The sequence below is a fragment of the Macadamia integrifolia genome, unplaced genomic scaffold (assembly GCF_013358625.1).
Source record: "Macadamia integrifolia cultivar HAES 741 unplaced genomic scaffold, SCU_Mint_v3 scaffold1275, whole genome shotgun sequence".
NCBI classification, from domain to species: domain Eukaryota; kingdom Viridiplantae; phylum Streptophyta; class Magnoliopsida; order Proteales; family Proteaceae; genus Macadamia; species Macadamia integrifolia.
The window spans coordinates 160,043-182,123 of NW_024868140.1; the positions used below are offsets into that span (position 1 = coordinate 160,043).

A 22,081-nucleotide genomic window follows, 5' to 3' on the forward strand; every position below is an offset into this window, starting at 1 on the left:
CTTGGGTAGAGGTATCTACTCACAAAATGGGCAGTCAAAGCAGGAATAGACAAGCTCTCCCAGTCTAGGAAGGATGTTTAAACTTTTTGTATTTCTTACGTTATGTTTTTATTATTATTTTTCTTGAAAAAATAATTTCCTATAAAATAGGATTTTCCATAATTCACAATTTTCTAACATAAAAAAAAAAAAAATATATATATATATATATATATAGTGAAATTACTGAAACTACAATTGTTACACCTTTAAATCCGGATGGTGCTTGAGAATTTTTTAGGGGATAGTGAAATTACAGAAATACCCCCTCTATATATCTCCTCTATGCTGTCCTCCTCCCTTATAATTATCCACTTCAGCCAGAAAACCATGCAATAACATCCTAATATTTTCTAACCAAAAACAAAAGTATCTTAAACATAGGTCATTCATTTTATACTGTGCAAGGTCTGGGGCTAGGGAAAGCTCCAGTTTACTTTACAAGCTTGCCTACTCCATGTTGATTTAAGATAGCTTGGCACAAGGTCCAGAGGGCAGGAAACAGAAGCAGTAAACTTGTATTAAGGTCAATGCTGGTAATAAGACCAGAGATATAGCCAAGTTCAGAGAAGCTATGTACACACAACAGATGCCATCTTGATTTAAGTGGTCCACAGGGTGCTTTTGAGAAGAAGACTCACTCATTGAGCCAGCCAGATGAATTTTGGTGAGAGAAAGGGCGTTGCGGACCAGGCACAAAGCCAAGCGAGTCAACATTGAAGCCAGTTTGAGTCGCCTGCAAGTCATAAGCACTTCTACCAGTCCCTGAAGTATCAGTTCCATAAGCACTCATCCTAGTATGGTTCAACTCATCAAGGCGAGGTGCATACCGCTGCATTGCTGATGAACTCATCCTGTTGTAGGATGAATTACTTCCTGCACCCAGCCCATAAGGTGTGGATGACAGCGAACCCATCTTGCCAAATGAAGAATCTTGACTAGCTTGATGGGTGCTGCTGTGGAGCAAAGTTTCAGCATTTTGCTGGCCATAAAGACGGAGCTGCAACCTGATATCATCCCTCCTACTGAACTCATCACGTTCAGTCACGTATGGCTGCCCACAATAGTTATTCATACCATCTCTTGTGTACCGTGAGAACTCTTCATTGGAACCCCGAACTCCATACTCCTGGGGCAGGGGGACACTACTGCCAGTTGCCCCTATATGGGTCCCACCTGAAAACTGGTTCCCCGTGTTCAAACTGTACCTCCTTTCAATATCATCAAGGTCATCCGGAGCAATACTACCATGACTCCCTCCATATCCAGTCAAAAACCCCAAACTAGAACCAGAAAGGACGGGCTGGAAGTGCCGGGAGCTTTCATTGCCGATAGTACTTTCTGGGATAATCTCATGGCCTTCAGATGGATGACTTTCCATTAAGTTTCTGGGACCTGTCCTGTCTAGGAGGGAATTGGCCACTGGAGGTGTTCTACTGCGCATCTCTCTGGACCGACTTTCCATCAAGTTTCTGGGATCTGTCCTGTCTAGGAGGGAATTGGACACCGGAGGTGTTTTACTGCGCATCTCTCTGGACCGGACTCTCCAATAAGTTTCTGGAATCTGTCCTGTCAAGGAGGGAATTGGCCACTGGAGGTGTTCTACTGTGCATCTCTCTGGACTGACTCTCCAATAAGTTTCTGGAATCTGTCTTGTTGAGAAGGGAATTGGCCACTGGAGGACGCTCTAGTGTGCACCTCTCTGGACTGAGGCCTGCCACTGTCATATTTTCTCTCAGGTGGTGTATCAGTTTTAGCCTTGGTTCTCCTTCTCTCATCTTGCCATTCCTTTGGATTCTCAGAGGGCTGTTTCCTCTTACGGTTACGATGCTTATCATGGCCTTCTCTAACAGCACTTTTGTCATGCCTAACATGGATAACTCTGACATCGTGTTTCAGTGGGAAGCTTTCCTTATGCTCTTCAGGGACAACCGTACTTGTTTCTTCAGGTTCTGTGTCATTTTTTTGCTCGGGCAGATCATGTGTTCTACTCAGAATGTCACTTGATTTACAGATATCGCTGAAGTGATCATGATCCTCCTCAAGATTATCCAAGACTGGTCTTATTTTGGGTGAATGATCAGAGATACGCACATCATTGAGATTTTCTTCCATAGACGACCTCTGCTCCTTGGATATCTGGCCCTGCTGGAGAGCTATTTCTTTGTGCCTAGAGGTCCAATCAGGACGGCTCCAAAGACACAGGAGTGGTGGTTTTACGTTCCACTGCTCCATTTGTTTGTCATTCACATCGACAGACCCAGGAAGGTAGAAGGACTGAATGGAAAAAATGCAAATCATCAGGCACCTGAACATGCTCCATCCTTGAATAATCAATTAATTAGAATTGAAAATAAGGAAACATCTCAAAGTTCGGCAGTTCTCCAAGCATACCTTGCCAGAGAGTTTCTTATCATCCTCCCAAATCAGGTCATATGGTGTTGCCTTTTCGTCCAATCTAAAAAAGAGAAAATAAATGTGAGCTTTAGTAAAGAGAAAACAAATGGGATAAGAGAAGTGTGTAAATCTCTCTCCACCACCCCCCGTCCGAAAAAATAAATAAATAATATATATTATTACCTTTCTGTTTCAGGTGGAATGATAAGAATGAGGAGCTTAGGCTTGAACTCGAGAGCCTTGTCAATGAATTGGTTTGCGAGAGCACCTCTAACCCCGAACGGAGGATTTAGACCCATGATCTAGTCAAATAAACAAACAATGCACAAAAAATAAACAAAAATAAAGTAAAAGGTTCAGTAAAAATACGAATGAAAAGTATTTAAAATCTTACCAATTGGGATCCAGTTGGCAATTCTTTTGGCCAGACCTTCATCCAATCTCTCTTCTCAAAGCTAAAATCATTCTACAAAGCAGGACCCTAAATCAGTAGAGATTTAAATTCCTGGGGAGAACTTAAAAACAGAACGTATCATATCAAGCAGCAGAAAACTCAATTATATGCAGCACTCCAGGCCAAGTTCATATCCATAAAACGATATATAACAGCAACAACAAATTCAGCCTTATCCCAACTTACTGGGGTCAGCTACATGGACCGAGCAGAAACAAAAAAGATTATAAGAAAATGGGAAATGGAAGTAAGAGGAAAGAAGACCAGTACCAGAAAGTCAGGAAAATCTCAGCTAAATGGGGTCGGCTACATAAATCCTTATGCCTTCGCTCTGTTCGAGCCCATACTTGGAACAAAACCTAGACTATGCATGTCATTCCTCACCACTTCTCCTATGGTCATTTTGGGTCTACCCCTAGCTCTTTTAGCTCCTTCAATTGGAATCAGATCACTCATCCTTCCTGGTGCCGCCCCAGGCCTCCGTTGGACATGGCCATACCACTTAGTCAGGATATACTGAAATTGCATTTGTGAGGCTGTACCAACTAGTCAGATAAGGTTTATTTGAATATATCCCCTGACAGCATAATGGTTTGCAATGACCATAAGAAGGGAGCAATTCACCATTCAAGTAGTCCCAACTAGAGTTCTCACATGTATGGAACAAAACCCTGTATGATATACTAAAAATCCAGGCTTTCCTTTTTCAAACAGACAGACGACAATATCGATAGCATCAAGCAAAGATTATGATTATCTAGTCAAGGTGACTAGTGCCCGGCATAGTGTAGTGCAGAAGTAGATAACAAGAAACTACCCCAGCAATTTATAACCCCTAACAATACAAATAGGACCAGGAAACAAAGAAATAATACCATCAAATAAATCCCCAAGGATACAATACCCATATAGGAGCAAAACCAGCAAAAAATCTAACCCGATAGGAGAGAGAAAGACTTGTTATAGAGCTGGAGAGAGAGAGGTGCGACCAGGGCTGTAGGAGTCCGATTGAGTTGCACTCTTGGGCGTAGATAGTCCCTAGGGAGGGTACAAAAACCCCCAAAGTTGAGAGGATTCTGACGGCTGGTTGTGAAGTTAAAAGCTTTCTTGATTTTCTGACCTATGAGAGAAAGCTGAGAAGAACCTTCAAGAACAGCAGCTGAATGCTTCCAACAGTGACTAGGTAAGGATCGTGGGACCCTTATGAGGCTTGGAATACCCTGATTGAAGACCTAACTGGACGGAGTACAGAAGAGAGAAAGAGAGGAGATTGATCTCTCTCCTATTCCCACTAGGATTGCTGATCAGTTCTGATTTCTGGAGACTTTTATCAAAATTTGAACTATACCTCTTGAATGTTACAACAAATAAAATAAAAAAGAAGAATAAAATAGATGGGGGATTGAGAAGGGTGAAAGAATAAAGGAAGTGGCTATCTCAACCTAGGCTTCTCACCCACAGCTATCTCAACTGCTCTAAGCATTTAGTTGCAAACTTTCTTTCATAAATGCAAACTTTCTTTTATTCAAATATCCCCAATAATGGGACATATGCCTCTCTATTTACAGAAGGGAAGTTTACAATCATACTAAAACTAGGAGCTAGTTTTCCAAGGACTCGACACTCCTACTACAACTAGGAATTCAAAATAGGATTATGACTTGACTTTATGACTCCAACATGGAGTAGGACTAACTAATAGTCCATATAGGACTTTCTAGTTTTCCAAGGACTCGACACTCCTACTACAACTAGGAATTCAAAATAGGATTATGACTTGACTTTATGACTCCAACATGGAGTAGGACTAACTAATAGTCCATATAGGACTTTACAACCAACTAATGGCCTAATGGGCCTTTATTGAATTAAATAGCAACTAATTAAACTAATGAACAAAATCCCGTTTTCCTACCTTTTACCTATATTTTGGGCCTATTAAAGTGGTCCATTTCAAAGAAAACCCATGGGATCAAAGGCCCAACACATACATAACACAACCCAAGGCTTATTTGCAATAAAATAAGCCCAAGTGACTTATCTACATCATAGTGACACCAAAATTATAATATGAAACAACATATCACACAAATGAATTTTAAGCAACAAAAAACGAAGAAGGATTTCCATCCTCCTAATATTATCTTCACATAGCAGCCTGAAATATTCTACTCCATCCATCCCACAATGTTCATTTTTGACAAACCTCACTTTCAAAGGTGAGGTAGATATGCCATTAATTAACCCACTAATCCTATTCAAAATGTCAAAAATTATCCCCCACTAGTATCTTTATCGTTCAATTAATTTTGAATTTTTGAGTTGTAAAATAGACTGTAAAACAAAGGGCAATTTGGGAATGTGCTAAACTTTAATGCATCATACAAAAACCTGGACAGAGAATTTGGGATGGAGGAGTAGATATCAACCCAGAGACGAGCCCAAAACTGGTCATGATCAAAACACCTATGGCAAGCAATAACTACCATATGCCAAGATTTTGTTAAATTAGCTGTTCTCATTAACTGAAAGTTTAGAGCTGCACCGAAAACCACCAAAATGCACTCTTAAATATCGTTGCTCAATCCACCAAAACCCAACGGACACTACAGCGTAAGCTCCTCCAGTAACTCTTTGACTGATTCCAAACACCCTTGGGCATTAATATCACTGGTTTTTGAGCCTGGAACCCCATGACCGGTCATTCTTATTTAATTAATGTGTAACCATGTGCAAAACCTATCATGCATAAGAGTAGAACAATAATCTCAAGGTTTTTTTTGCCAAAAACACCACCTCTTCAGCAGTTCAGACCTTGAAGTGGCCCAAATAATTCGAGTGGGTCTGTTTATAGGCCAATTCCTATTTATCATTAAACCTTGAGGAAACTGGCTTCAAACAAATTAATAGACAGTATGCATAATAAGAAAATCACCTCTTGATTCATTGCCCCCAACTATGGATGGAATTCATGGCCGTTGATTGAACATGTATTTTTTCAGTGACGGAACCTAAACACAACCCAAATCATACCGTGTTTACCATGCTAGATATCTGCAGAATGTCGGTCTAGATCAGTCCTAATGTCATCATCCAAGGTCAAGAGAAATGACAAATGAGGCATCCAAACTTCTTAGCTAAATTTTACACTTCACCACGTATCCGTTATTTCCTTGGCACACCCTATAGATCATCTATGCATACTTACAACCGTCTAAGTGCTGCGCAAGGGGGGAATGGGCTAGATGCCCATGGTCTTAATGGCTTGCTTCTTTAGTGCCTCCATACTAAGCCAACGGAAAGGAGTAGCAGAACAAATCATATCCCACACCCCAAAGAGGATGTTAAGCCTAGGGATTTCACCAAAAGGAAACATCATCCCTTTTGGTGGTAAAATCATCTCAGCAATATTTGAACTACATGCTTGAAAGAAGTGCTACATGTTTGGATTGAACAAAACATAAGGATGGTTGGTCCATATTGACTGAACCTAATAGTGGATTTATCAATCCTGGCAGATCCAGACCCAGAAAGAAACAGAAAATTTGGAATATTATAAGAACACAAAAGCAGAACCCATTAAAAAGAAAAAGAAGAGGATATACCTTTGGCTGAATATGATCATAGTTTCTGAACGAACACTTCTTGCCAGTTTCTTCAAGCTTTTCTTTCATTAACCAACTAAAGTCATTGGCACCACAGCAGAAATCAACTATCTGTCGAAGAAAAACAAGTAATATTTACAAATTTTGGGGCACAAGAAGAAACAACAGCTCTTACCACTCTCCTCTCCCACAAATCATAGTGGGTGACGGAAGAGGGAAAAAATGAAGTAAAGAGAGACAAGGGGAACCAGCATTACAAATTTACACTAACTTATACAACTGAAGTTCTTTGAACCAACTTTCTACAGATACAACCAAGTTTTCAACATTTTTTTTTCCAATTCACGAACTTTGATCAATCAATAAATACATACCCCTAACACCCCCCCCCCCCCCCCCGGGGGGATGGGGGGAGGGCTGCTACTGCCTGTAGTTCTAGCACTGGAATTTGGAAAAGAATGAGCAGACCTGCTCTTTACAAGTATTTATAGACAACCAAGGAACCAACCCCACTTCAAACAAAATTACATAGAGAAATAACAAAGGGCAGAAGCAACCCCACCTCAGAATCCAGGGTAATAGTGAACTATATATATATATATATATAATACAATAAGAAGAAGAAAAAAAAATCCTAACAGAGGGAGGCAAAAATTATGAGTGCTTGTGCTGGAGAGGAAGAAAACTATAGCTCCTCACCAGAATAGCTGGGAAAAAAAAAAAAACTTATGAGAGTGAGAGAAAATAGAAACAGAAATAGATCTCAATCTTCGATCTGATTCCTGATTCAATCACTCACCCCATCACTATTTACACTATTTATTACTGCAATCTCTCCTACATCAATTAAGCGGCTTAATGTACTATATTTGAAAGAATCAAAATAGTAGCCAATTGACAGGGATCTATACTCAAAGGATGGTCCAGATGTAAATAATAAAGACTGGGAGTGAAATAAGACAGCAACTATGGACGAAAAACAAAACAATAATCGTGAAGCACAAAACAGTAATTTCCAGCCCAAAATTAGGGTTCAGAAATTAGGGTAATAAAGCACAAGCAATTTCTGGTTTCAAGCGTTAACTTGAATCAACATACAAAAGCAAAACAGTAACAATTTGAACACAAAACAGTAACTTTTTTCAGATCTTGGGAAGGGAAGGGAAGCGCAAAATTAGTATTTTGCAAATATCTCAAGATCAAGACACTAGAAAGAGCCCAGATTTGAATTGATCTCCAAATTAGGATTATTGAATGCTTAGTCAAAATTTGAGTTTGATCAGATGGCTAAATTGTTTATCTGAAAAAACGTGTGGCATCCAACCTTCTAAAAAATTTGAAAAATTCAAGGAAAACTTGAAGAACAATACTCGTTGTTGGATGAAGAACATGACGAAAAAATAAATAAGAAAAGAAGAAGGATTGAGACGGGATAGATGTGGGTGAGATGGTGGGATGGCTATCTTAGCCTTGGGCGTCTCACCCACAGCTATCTCAGCTATTGAAGAATTCATTTTCAGAATTTGGGAGCACAAAGCTACAATTTCATTAATAAATTTGTGTCCAATGCCGTAACCCCTTACAATCTTATATAGAAGACTCAAAAATAAGCTTAAACACTAAAAAAGAAATGCCTAACCCAATCCTTAACTAATTGGAAAACTTAAACTGACTAGGAAACTGAAATAACAAAGAAAATAGACTCAAATAAGGAAACATACTTAGCTTAGGACTTAAGCTATTTGTCCACCAAATAAGAACATAATTGGTCTCAAACATGGAGTTGGACTAAGCAAAAAAACCAAAACATATCAAGACTAGGAGTCTAGGACTCTAACTGAAGTAATGAAGTAAATCTCGCTTACCTACTTTTTATCCCATACTTAAGGCTCATTAAAGTGGCATATTACAAAGAAAACTCATGGGATCAAAAGCCCAAATACATACATAACCCAACCAATGCTTATTTCTAATAAAATAAACCCTTTAAGTGACTTATCTACATCAATCTGGGACATTGTCCTTCAGCACTAATCACTTAGTAACCAGAACAACCCAAGAAGGGAGGCAAAATATGGAAAAATGCTTATATAGCAAGAGTGAATCCATCAACAAACTGACACCAAATTATTTAGGCAATTGATTACAATATCCTAATCCATGCTCCTCCTCTCCTATCTTAAGATAAAAAATTTACTTCACATTTTTTGATGCCATAGGTTCCTCAATTGAAAGATTCCTTTAACATATGTGGGACTCTCTTTCTATGAATGGCTCACATGGTGTCCATGAGAGCGAAAAAGTGGTCAAAGATCATCGTAACAATTGTAAAGTGTGTCTGTAGGAGAGAAGATTCTTGACATTGGGTTAAATCATTTAAGTAAAAAAGAGAACCTATGTTAAAAGGAATCTACATTCTTAACTCTCTTTATATCACCCTCAATTCACTAATGCATCTACATTCTCTCGCTCGCATCATATGGGAATAACTAACCTACTAAGAGAGAGAACAAATAGCCCTTACATAGTGATGAAGTGGCACTTTTTTAGACCACCATAAACCCGTTTGGAGGCCCAGACCAAAGCTGGTCCCCTTTTTTGGAGGGGGAAGATTTTTGGGCTTCTTTAAATATATTTTGATCACCCAAAAAACAAAATCTTCATCAACCTCCTTTGCTACATAGATGGTTTGGACCTCATGTAAGCAGTGAAGCAAGTTGAAGCCAAGTAGTCGACTACACGCTGCTTCTAACAATGAGGTGAGTTTTGTAGTTCATTAGGCATATAATAAGTAATAACTCTGAATGGGTTCCTAACATTAACAATTTTCCATTCCAAATTGTTATGGATTAAAAGTTTTAGGGATATCTTAGGGAGCTTTGGCGCCCTTGAGGTATACGCTAACCGGGGAACTGTTGATTCTGGTAGATAATTCAGTATGTTATTCTTTTACTTGCATCTGTATTAAAATTAGTGAAATGCACATGATGTGTCTTTTGTTGTATTGCAGCTGAATGGTGGATGTACTATGGGGGAGTGGCAGAACAATTGAGGAAGGTAGCAATCAATGTCCTCTCCCAGACATGTTGTGCCTTCGGTTGTGAGCGAAACTAAAGTAAGTTTTAACTCATCCACTCAAAGAAGCAGAACCAATTAGATTCCCAACACTACAAATATGCAATAGAAGATGCAACACATATGCATGGGAACAGAGAATGATAGAGATCGAGCGCCAACATTTTTCAGATTTGAGTCAGATGATGAGGATCACCTAGTGAACTAGGTGAGAAATAGAGGTGACCCGGTGATGGATCAGCCTAGGGGTAGGCCTGACCCACAACCAGTCAAATGGGAGTTGATGTGAATTATTACATGGCTAGATAGGGTCGGATACACTCACAGATAAGGGTGAAACAGGGTCAGGTTGGGCCGGGTTTCTTAAAACCCTAACCAACCCTAGGTCCTCAAAATTCAACCCAGGCCCAACCCAACCCTACCGGGTTCATGTTCAGGCCCAACCCTGCCAGGTTCACACCAACCCAACCCGGCCCTAATTGACCCTGTCAGGGTCGGGTTGGGTTGGGTTGACCTTGGCTTCTACAATGGTTGGATTAACCTTGATTCATATTTTTTTGCCATTCATATCTCATATATTAAAAAATTATAGAAAAATGAAATATCGATTGGAGCCCTAATTTCTATTATAAAAATGCAAGGTTAAATTTCGGGCCGGGTTGAGGCCTCAACCCTAACCCGCCCTCAGGGTCAAAAAACTTGGCCAAGCCCTGTCTGAGCTCAAGGTGAGCCAGGGCGGGTTCGGGTTGTCAAGGCCAAACTTTCACCCCTATTCATAGTCACAGACCCCTAACTGTTTGACCTTCACCAGGCAAGGATGATGAGGACAACCCTTACTAGTCCACTTCCACAGGCGGACAAACTTGCAAACCATCATTGTCTACTTATGGAGGTGATGATCATGGTGATGGTGATGATGGTGAAGGTGGTGGTGATAGATATGCAAGATTTCAAGGAGAGTACAAGTGTACAACTAGGCAAAGGAGGTGCCAGAGCTAATGTGATTCATTGGGGAGACCCAGTTTGAGCATGCCCCCATTTGTTTTATTCGCCGAATTATTCTAAACCGAATTTTACAAATAATTCGGTCAAAATCCAAATAAAACAAAAAAAATCAAAGAAAAAAATCGCGACTTTATAGAATTTTTAAAAAAATAGTGAATACTTCGGCCTAACCGAAACACTTCCTTTTGAAGAAGCCTTAGAAATAGTGTGATTATTATGCATTTGTTATCCTAATATTACTTTTCTTCTTGTTTTTAATAGTAACCGACGAACTTTATCTTTCTTGAGGTAATCTCTCACCCTTCCATAAAAAAACAAAACTCACCCCATTTTGCTAAATCTCCCAGTTGTTACTCTCTCTCTAGTTTTTAATGTGAACATACATGGTGGGTGGCGTGGTCCAGTTGAGTTTGTCCTCAATCCCCTCCTCTCAGTATCTTTCTAATTCAATTATTTGAGTAACAGGAAATGAGTAAAAAAAAAAAAAGAGCTATCTTAATTTTTTTATCTTTAAAATTTAAAATTTAAATTGTTATATCATTTGCAGGTTATGTATATATGATAATTGATAGATAATACAAAACAAGTACTACGAATATTAAAAATAACATCTGAATTTTTTATCCATTTTTTTAATTGACATCAATTCTCTATTCGATCCAAAATTCAGCTCCATCTGAGTTTTGGTTTGTGAGTAATCGACATCTTCTCTATTTAGCCAAAATTTCAAATCCTACCTTGGATTAGGTCCTTGTGATCTAGTCTAACATTAATTTGTATCAGAGCTATGAAGAACTAACCACCGAGCCACTATGACTTGACTCATCAAGCAACATGTACGGCTAGTGGGATTGGTAGGAGAAGAAGCTATCCAAAAAGGAAGATCCAAAATGTCTTTGTGACAAGGCATTGTACTCAAAAATAGGAACGAATGAAGCAGATGCATGCTCATCCATGCGAGTGAAATGACTATAAACACTAAACTCTAACCAATTGCTCTCTCCAGCAAAGTGTGCCAATTTTTGTTGTCCCCTATACTAAAACTAAATCCTCCAACAGAGCTAAAAAAGCTATCAATGTCCATACGATCACTGCCCATCTCTCCCGAATCGGCAACGAGGCCTTTTTGCATAGCCTACACATGAGGAGAATGGACATGCAAAAAAAAAAAAAAAGGAAAAAAAGTTGGGATGTTATTTTTAATATTTGTAGCACTTGTTTTATTATCTATCAATTATCATATATACATAACATACAAATGATATAAAAATTAATAGTTAAGTTTTAAAGATAAAAAATAATATATTTAGTTTTTTTTTTTTAACTCATTTCCTATTACTCAAATAATTGAATAAGATAGAGAGAGAGAGGGAACTGAGGACAAATCCAGCTAAACCCACATCACTCACTGTGCATGTTCACCTTAAAGACTGAGAGAGTAATGGTTGGAAGATTTAGTCAAACCAAAATGGGGTGAGAGATTTATTTTGGTAGAAGGCTAAAAGATTACCTCAAGAAAGATAAAGCTTTGTCGATTTCTATTAAAAACAAGAAGAAGAGTAGTAATAAATGCATAATAATTAGACTATTTCTAAGATTTTTTTTTTCATTAGGTTTGGCCGAATTATTCATGATTTTGAAAAATAAATCTATAAAATCATGATTTTTTTGAATTTTTTTTTTTGTTCGGATTCAGACCGAATTATTCGTAAAATTCGATTCGACCAATCGGAGAATTAAATAACTAGGGTTCTGATCAACAATCTTAGAGGACTTCAAGTCTTTAAAGAACTCTCAAAACACACCCACACAAAGCCTAAAACAGAAAATAAGAAAGAAGAAAACACAGTTCAATGGAGGGTTGAAAAGGGGGAAGCAAAATGTTAGGTTTGGGTGTCTCACATAGGGCCTCTCACTGCATCCCACCAAAAAACAACATATAACCATCTCAAATAAACTTCACTCAATCTGCTCATATGGATTACAAAGGTCTCTTTAAATAGGCTAGGTACAACCTAACAATTTAGAAACAAACCAAAAAAGGAAACTAACATAAAATAGAAATTAACTGATTTTAGCAACTAAATACTAACTTGTTCACTAAGAAACATGGTTCGAGAACTCGATCGAAACCTGCAAAATGTATCCCCAGGGGTCGAAACGATATGTCCTATGACTTTTAAAAGTAACAGTTTCAACATGTTTCGACCAAATTCGACGAAATATCGCATGTTTCGACCGAAACATAGAAAATTTTGACCAAAACAACTAGTTCGACCCTTTGGGTGGAACCAAGTCCTATATAAGTTAGTTTGAAAAGAAACCCAAGTCTTCTTTAGCAGAATTCAACCATCTTCTTAGTTTTTTCTCCTAGGAGTGGGAAACTTGGGGAAACAGTGGAGATTTCCATTTTTTTCCTAACGAAGTTGAATCTAAAGGTGGTTCTTGCTTCATCTACATAAGAAAGACAGCTTGGACCAAAAAAGTAACTCCCAACTTCCCCAAAAATTATTTTTTTATAGAATATACTTGTAAATAGACTAAAATTATGTAAATTTTTTATATGTTACTTAGGAGGACCCAATCTACGCATTCATGGTGGCCATATTTTTTTTATTCTATTTTTGAAAATGCATTTACCTGCAACATATTTCAGTCAACAACTCCACGTCATGGTTACCAAACCTTTGGTCACCATACAAGTATGACTTTATGTGATTTTTTTTATGAAACTAATAATGTGAATGTGTTAGAAATGTCTAAAATAAGATGTACACAAAAAATAAGGAAAAAAAAAAACTGTTTGGGAGTCGAAACCTAAGTTTCCACCAAACCGGGAAAAATTCCCTGGTTTCCTCGAAATTTCCTAGGTTTCGACCGAAAGTTCGGTCTCCCTAAGGGTTGAAACTCGATACCTTGAACCTTGCTAAGAAACTAATATAAGATAGTAAAGGACTATTCTAGAATATTAAAACTGACTTTGGCTACTTGTTAACACAAAAAGGAAACAAAGAATTACTGTTCACGTGAACAGTAAATTCTGGCTTTTGGTTGGCTTAATGGGCCCACATTGGAGTTGGCTAGTCTGGTTTGATGGAACCAGCAGCCCCCTTCCTTTTGAGGGCTCAATCTACATCACCTATACCTAGGATAGGTTACCTTCACTACGTAAATGAGTCAGTTTACAGCTTTGGAGGAATATGTTCTTTTCTTCTCGCACAATATGACATGACATGCATTTGTCTTGCAGTAAGAGGCAAATGCATGTTGGCTCCATCGGACCACGCGTGGACTCAATCCAGCACATTCATAACAATAGACAGTCATACTGCTTAGTGTTGTATTATTGGGAGTTGGGAGACTTGGGACTTGGGAGTCTACGTGAACTCTTCTTTGTAGTTTGTACTATGTGCCATTTCGTAACTAACTAATCAATATTTTGTTTCTTCATCCATGGATGCATTATTTACTTGTTTTACTCACCTACTCTGTCTTACAGTCAATATTACATAATGTATACAGTAGAGTTCGACGTTTATTTCCAAACAATGGTCGAACTCCAAAACACCACTTTATATGACTTTTTTGCAAAGTGACTGTCTACATATGTTCATTTAGCCTAAAACAAGCTTTCCCTCAAGTATACGAGCATATTATGGCTGTTTGATGCCACCTAAAAAGTGCACAATTCCGGCAAGATTTCGCAGAAAATTCAATATTGCACTGGTTTCAGATTGAAAAGGCGAAACAAAACTAAATTTCAAACCTTGAATCAATGATCACTCCATGGAAAGTAATGATTAGGTGGTAGAGTCTAGAGACCCTAGTTTATCATCATCAACGTCAACTAGGGCCTAAGATAGATGGTAGGCAGCATAGGTTGCTGCAAACCTCTAATGAAGAACCTTTGAGACTTTCAAAACCAGAATAGAGTGTAGAGCATAATTACTGAAGAAGCTCTGATACCATGAAATAACACCAAAGCTTGTGACCAGAAACAGAGAAAGAGTACGAAGATTATGGAGATCGAGTAGGGAAAACAGCTGTGTGATAAATATTAAACTCCTATATCGTGGCAGGCTAACAGCCTATATTTAGAATAACCAAAAGTGATTCTTAGTAGCTAGTCTATTAAGAGTTCTACTAGAGTCAAAGACCAATTACACCCAAAGTTAAAATAGATCAAACCATTTAACAAGCATAGAAAACCTAATTACAAAAGGAAAGATAAACTACAAACTCAACGAAGAACTCAGATATGATCACAATGAACAAGGTCCAAGGACACCCGTGGACCCCCAAAACCGAGACACTCTAATACTTGCTACTCTTCTTCTAGTATAGGCATTTTCTTTCCCTAATCCACTATTTTCTGCTTCTTATCCAAGTACCCGTGGAAGATGTTTGTCATTAGCGTGCAGAAGGTTGTGGGTGGCTTCGTCAAGACCTCTGGAAAGGGACAGAATTGCACGGTGAAGCCAGGCTTTCTATCCATCCTGTGTAAGCTCCAATCTGACTGAACTGACAAACGCTCCAACTCCAGTTCGATCTCTCAAAATGGTTGTCGAAGTGAGTGAATCAAGAAGCTTCCGCCCACGTGCTGTAAGCAGGTCTCCGACTGGTCTAAGATCCATTCTTCCTGCACGTCTGAAAGAAAGAACCCCTGCGTACTTTCATTACAGGAGAATTGTCTGTTTTACCAAAAGTTTTAGTAAAAGGACTCCACATTTGAACTTGGACTTGCAGGTAACATTTCTTCAAATATATGGCAGTGATAGGATCACTCAAAGTCTTGGCTCCGAGCCTAGGAATAGTAGCCGAAAGGGAATGCTTTCTTCTTCCTTTCACTCCCCCCCCCCCCCCCCCCACCCCCACCCCCAACCCCAAACCAACTTTTCCTTGTATTTAAGGGCAAAAGATGGCCCAATAGTGTCTCTAGACTTGTCGAGATGCATGCCCATGTCAAACATGAGTCAAAATGGGAAAAGAACACAAAGAAGATGTGTCCTAAACATCATAAATGGAGTAAAATCCTATCTAAATAAAGAATTGAAACAAATTTTTAATTTAAACAACTAAATGCTAAGGCTTAGAAGGAGAAAAGGGTTTTCCAGATGGACAAATAGATACCATTCTCTAGAAACTAAATGGCCCGAATCTGCCCCAAAACAATATGGCCAGAATTGCAACATTACCCTTCAGCGTGGCAGAATTAGAGGATGCCACTACAGGAAAATTTCCCTCATTTACAAAATATCAAGTAAATGGAAAAGATAAGGGCTATTTTGACTGGTTGATAGTGAGATGTTACAGAACTCTATAATGCTGTCATGCGGCAATATCGTGCAAAGTAAGGATTTTTAGTTTTGAAGGTCAGGTATTGGCACAGAAGCATGTTGAGGCGTCATAATCAAAACCCCCTGGGCTCAGGATTTACTCTTTTGGCATCATTGTGACCCTATATTAGCTTAAGTCACTTCTCACAAACCTCTTGTCTTTTGCTTTATGAGGATTTTAGTCTGAGGTCTACCATCAACACAGAAGAAAATGTTGAAAGTTTGAGATATTATAATCAGAATCACCACACCCCACCTCAACTGTTCCACTTTTGGGACCATTGTGTTCACTACAGGCTTTCTTGCTTCTCTTTTATGCCTATAAATAGTTTCATGTTCATGGTATACCTTAACCTCAGTGGCTCATTCAAAATGGTTTAACAAAAGTTTCAGAGAACCAAGATAATGGATTTCCATTGACCAAAAAAAAAATTCAGAATGGTAGAATTTCATCTATATTGATTAGTTCAAGTTAGTCTACTTCATAAATCAATAAAATTACCAATGAAAAATTTGACAATCTAAAAAATAAAATTTAAAGATTAGAAAAGAGGAAAAATAAAAATTGGTTATTACCATGTCACCAGGTTGAACATACGAGTGGAGCATGTCAACTATCTGCACGTCAGGTTAATAGCATATATCAATGTCATGGGCACTTTCTCCACACAATTTCATATAATAAAAAGATATAAAGAGAAATTACGGTGTTAAATGCCAGAAACATTAACTGAAACAGCTAAAACAAAGGAAAACCTAAAAACAATAATAAAAAAAAAATGAACGGGAAAGAACAAGTAAAAAATGCATTACCTAGTTTCCACAAAGCAATCATCATTCCTAGTTCGCTTGAACCAGGAAGCTGTTATGCGAACTAGGAATATATAATATATATATATATATATATATATTTTTTGGTATAAACCAGGTTGCTGAGTTTCCATAAACTATCATCTTTTACAATAATATACCAATCACAGAAATAAATCTGAAAACTTAAAGGGAAGTCCCATAGGTGACAAGATGGGGAAGCTGCGAAAGAATAAAGACCAAGGAAGCAAATACCAGTATCATAGTCTAGACTGTTCCAAGGAGATATCAATCTAGAACTCTAGATTGGGCAATATGGACTATCCCCAAACCAGAGTAGAACGAGTATTAAACTAATGTGAATTGGTGATAAACTCCTCTCCAAGATCAGAATATTAAAAATATGTGGATCGGCAATCCTGTCAGGCGTTCTGGACAATCCAAATCCAATCTTCCCAACCGTAATGACTGCATTGGATTTCAAAGAGATGATGTGGAGCGAGAGAAGAGCTAAATTGATGCCTAGATCTAATCACAAAGGAGAAACCCTAAGCCATTGGCCCAAATAACATTGAAAAGAGGATTGGTAGAATAAAATAGTTTCCTTTTCTTCTTTTTGCAGTTTTACCATTTCAGGCGAGCAAGGATTTGGGCTTTAATATCTTCATCATGAGTCATCAGAAATGAGCCTAATTAGGCGATGCCATGGAGTCAAAACTTTCCCTGATACCTGGTATGGATTTACATATTTGGAGTTAGATCAAGAGTCTGGTTAAACTTAACCTTGATGTGTTTAGGCTTAGAACTACGCAACAAGAAATTTGAACTGGAGCGAGCAGCTCCCCACACCCTTCTCTCCCCCATAACCTGACCTGTGATGTCCAACCCTCTCCCGGCGGCTTGTCCCGCCGGTATCCCAAATCCTCTCCCTCCCTCCCCTCTCTCCCAAGCCACCAACCATCTCCCCGAGTCTACAGTCACTACCACTATCCTTCCTACTCCTCCACCTATCACCCCCTCCCTGGAACCTATTCCACCCTTGTCTCCTCTACCCCCCCTCGACAAACCTTGGGTATCCATTGTCAGTCTCTCTCCTGCCTCCTCCCGGAATAGTTTACCTCTAGTTTTTATCCCTCCCACCATTGTTGACGACAAGAAAGTTGGCCACTGCCCCACTGGTCTTCTCGACACCAATATCGACAAATGGAAACTCTGTATTCTTGAACACTTTATGGGTAGCAGGCCCCTGTTTAACATAGTCAAAGCTTCCCTCGAAAAACAGTTGAGAATCTCCGATCACCTGGATACCTTCTTGCTCAACAATGGAATTTTCATTTTTAAGTTCTCCATGGAATCAGACTTGCTCTTCGCCCTTGAGGGAGGCCCATGGCGGGTTGGGAATAAGCCGATATTCCCCGCCAAATGGGATCAATTCTCAAACTAAAACAAAATAAACTTCAAGTCTGCCCCCATCTGGGTCACGTTACCAAATCTGCCTCTCCATTATTGGGGAGAGAAGGGCCTAAGCCTGGTCAGATCGGTGATCGGAAAACTGTTGTTCTCTGACTATCACACCAAAATTATCGATCGCCTGGGCTTTGCCAGAATTTGTGTGGACATTTCAGCGGCTGATACTCCTATTGAGATAACAATAAATGAAGCAAATGGGTACTCTTTCACACAAACAGTGCACTATGATTGGATTCCGCCACATTGTGTCACCTGCAAAGCTTTCGGCCACCACTCAAAAGCCTATGCTCCTCCACCATCTTTGGCGGTTCAGTTTGATCACCAGGAAAGTCCAGATCGTGACGTATCCCTCCAAGTTGATATTGCGCGCCAGAAAAAGCCCCGCCACCGTCGACAACGAAGCAGAAGCCGTATGCCTCTCCCAGGCTCCCAATCCGAGGCTCCTACTTCAGTCAGAAAGCCTATCCTCAAACCAGTGGTCCTCCGCCATCGGTCCTGCGATAGTAACAGATTCTCCATCCTGGAAAATCTTGCTGTCTCCGATGACGGTGTCGAGGCATTCCCTAGACAATCGGATTCTGAAAGCGACCATTCAGCCTCTGACTCGACTAAGCAGGGCTCTTCTTCGAACTCCTTGTCGTCAAGCTCCTCTGCTGAAGACTCTTCCTCTGAAGAGACTGATACCCCCTCGGATACCTCGTCCATGCTTATCTCTTCTTCTATCCAACCCTTATCTTATAATCTGGAACCTTCCTTAGCCCAGCCTTCACTGGCCCAACCCTCCACCATCTTAAATCCTAATACTGCTAAGAAATTAACCCAGCCTAGCCCCAACCCAACACATTTCTCGACCCAACCCATCTCCTCTGAAAATTCTATAATAACTAATCTTAACTTACCGCCTCTGGACCATAACTAGGCCCACCTCTCTAGCCTCCCTTATCTCCCTCGGACCTTATCCAAGCCCACCTCGCAAGTCTCCTTAAAGCATGCCTTAAAATCCCAACCCGGCTAGACCTTCACCCCTACCCGACGGCCTGTTACGAGACCCCACTCACCTGCTTGCATCCCGAGCTGCTCTCGCTCTGGTTCTCTCCGCTTCTGTCAATCAGCGGGCCCCTCGAGACAATAGTTCCATCGAGTCGCGAGCTTCCCTCACTCACGCTGATTCCTCTGAAGATATGCAAGCCCCTCTCACCGGCGACCCCCTTCTCCTAGCAGCTGCTCAACACGCTTCTCTAGACTAGTGGCCTTCTCCTTCTGAGACACCCAGGTCTAGCGGTTCCATCGTCACTACCCCAACGAATAGCTCCACGATTCTTGTTCAGGAAAGCTCGACAACGCCATCAACACCAGCATTGATGCCTGCCCAGTCTACAATCACAGCATTGATGCATGCCAATCCGCCTTTCACTGAACCCTCCACCTCTCAAGATGATTCAGCAACAACAACATTGATGCCTGCCATCCCTCCAAATGACTCCCCCCCTCAAATTGCTACCTCTATCAACGTCAGCAAGCCCAAAAAGAAGTTGCCTCCCAGAAGCACTCGCTCTGCAACTGTCTCTAAGCATAGCACTCGTTCATTTTTAGTGGGCCCGCCAAACGTGTCAGCTACTCCCCAGGCTCCTCAAACTAAAGAATACCAGCGTCGTAAGGGTAAATTTTCTGCCTCTAGCCAACAGCAACTTAACCCAAGCTCTCCTGAGCAACTACCCCCACCCCCAATCCTTCATCATGACCCCTTGGTTAATTTGGAATATCCGAGGTCTAAACTCCTCGGCTAAACATGCAGTCATTAATTCCAAAATTAAATCTGCGGGCTCCCCCCTCTATTGTTTATTGGAAACTCAAGTCCTTGAGGAAAATGCCCCTCGCATTGTCTCCTCCATAGCCCCATCCTGGTCTTTCCTTGCAATTATTCCAGCTGCCCCAATGGTCGAATCTGGATATTATGGAACCTCCTCCTTCTCCGAATCACCTCCATCTCCTCCTCTCAGTACATCCATCTATCCATTTCTGACCTTGCTAGGACAAATTGTTGCTTTCTCACCATTACCTATGCCCTCAACCATACCCATAATAGGCTCCCCCTCTGGGATGCCCTCCATGGACTTAAACCCGTGGGGAATTCTGGGTGATTTTAATGTTGTCAGGTCTGCCTCTGGAAAACTGGGAGGTGTCCCCATTGACCCTGGTTCTGTTGAGGCTTTTAACAACTGCCTTGATAATATTAACATGAATGATCTTCGGTGGTCTGATGCCAATCTCACTTGGCAGAACCGTAGAAGTGGAGCTGACAGGATAGCTTGCAAGCTTGATAGGGCTCTTGTAAATGAAGCTTGGCCGACCCACTACCCTGCATCCTTTGCCACATTTGATGCCCCCACCATCTCAGATCATTGCCCCATTTCCCTCCATGCCTACCCCTCCTCCTCCTTTGGCCCTAAACCTTTCAAATTCTTCGATATGTGGACCCTCCACCTCAATTTCTCCTCTATTGTCTATGATGCTTGGAATCTCCCCGTCAAAGCCTTCTCCTCTCCCCTCATTGCCTTGTCCAAGAAGCTTGAGAATGTAAAATCCGCTCTCAAGCTTTAGAACTCCAGATGTTTCAGTAACATCTCTGGCAGAGTCTCGGAGTGCAAAGAAAGGCTCGAATCCATTCAAGTAACTCTTCTGTCAGACCTCCATAACGTTGCTCTAACGGAGGAAGAGAAGTCCACTTCCCTTGAGCTCTCCCTCCTCCCGACCCAAGAAGAGAGTTTTCTCAAGTAGAAATCCCGTATAAAATGGCTTGAGCTAGGTGACTCCAACTCGGCTTCCATCATTCCATCAAAGGCCGTCTCAATGCCAATTCCATCCCCCTCCTCCATGCCAGAAATGGCTCTACCCTTCACAATCCTTCGGACATTAAAATTGAGGCCTCCTTCTTTAATCTCTTCAACCCCACTCAAATCACTGATCCCTCCCGTCCCCCTTCCTTGTTGATCAACAAATTTGTCCCAGATCATCTCCCCTCTTCAAGCTATCCCCTCCGATGAGATCTCCGTTTCTTTCCCATAAAGCCAATAAAGCTCCCAGCCCAGATGGTTTTAGCATGGGTTTCTTCTCATCTTGCTGGGATATTATCAAGTTGGATCTCATCAGAGCTATCAAAAGCTTTTTCTTCAATCCAAGTCAAATCAATGGTGTAAACCACACCTTCCTTTGCCTCATCCCCAAATCTGAGGGTGCCTCCACCATGCTTGACTTCAGACCCATCTCCCTTTGCAACCTGATCCACAAATTCATGTCCTCCATCTCTTCCATCATGTCCTCCCTCCGTCTCTTTGAGCATCTCTCGGGCCTCTAGATCAACCCAGTGAAATCCCTCATATTCACCTCTGGGATTTAGGAAGCTTCCACCAATCGCCTTCTTGAGATCACTGGTTTCTCCCTTGGTTCTCTTCCAGTCAAGTATCTTGGTCTCCCGCTCATCCCCGCCAGACTCTCTAGACATCACTGCACCCCAATCTTGGATCTCCTACAGAAAAGACTCTAGTTGTGGAAGAGTAAACCATAGATGTCAAGGCGTCGCCTAGGCGTCCAGGCGGTTTTCCTGGGGCCTAGGCGACAACCGCCTTGTTGCACTGCATGTCGCCTTGTGTTTCAGCACTTATTTATGCCAAATATCATTCAAGTAAATCATTTACTTAAGATATTATTCATAAATAAGCAAATACCCCCTATTTGAATCCAATAAAAATAATTTACAAATCAAATTCCAAAATGATAAAAAGTCAACCCCCAGTCCAAGAACAAAAAACTGGATTTTGGTTATAGGGACAATTTTCAACTTTTAAATGCTGGGGTTTTTCTCAATTATGAAAATTTTATAAATTCTATCA

General features: G+C 40.4%; 1 protein-coding gene and 1 pseudogene across 1 annotated transcript; one reads left to right on the forward strand and one right to left on the reverse strand.

Moving 5' to 3' along the window:
• Positions 1-409: 409 nt before the first annotated feature.
• On the reverse strand, positions 410-18,896 carry LOC122063268 (annotated as a pseudogene).
• A 656-nt stretch (positions 18,897-19,552) lies between these two features.
• Positions 19,553-20,792, forward strand: LOC122063269. Its single transcript, XM_042626974.1, has 2 exons — positions 19,553-19,959; positions 20,348-20,792. Exons 1-2 carry the CDS (start codon positions 19,553-19,555, stop codon positions 20,790-20,792), a joined length of 852 nt encoding a protein of 283 aa, XP_042482908.1.
• The last annotated feature ends 1,289 nt before the right edge of the window (positions 20,793-22,081 follow it).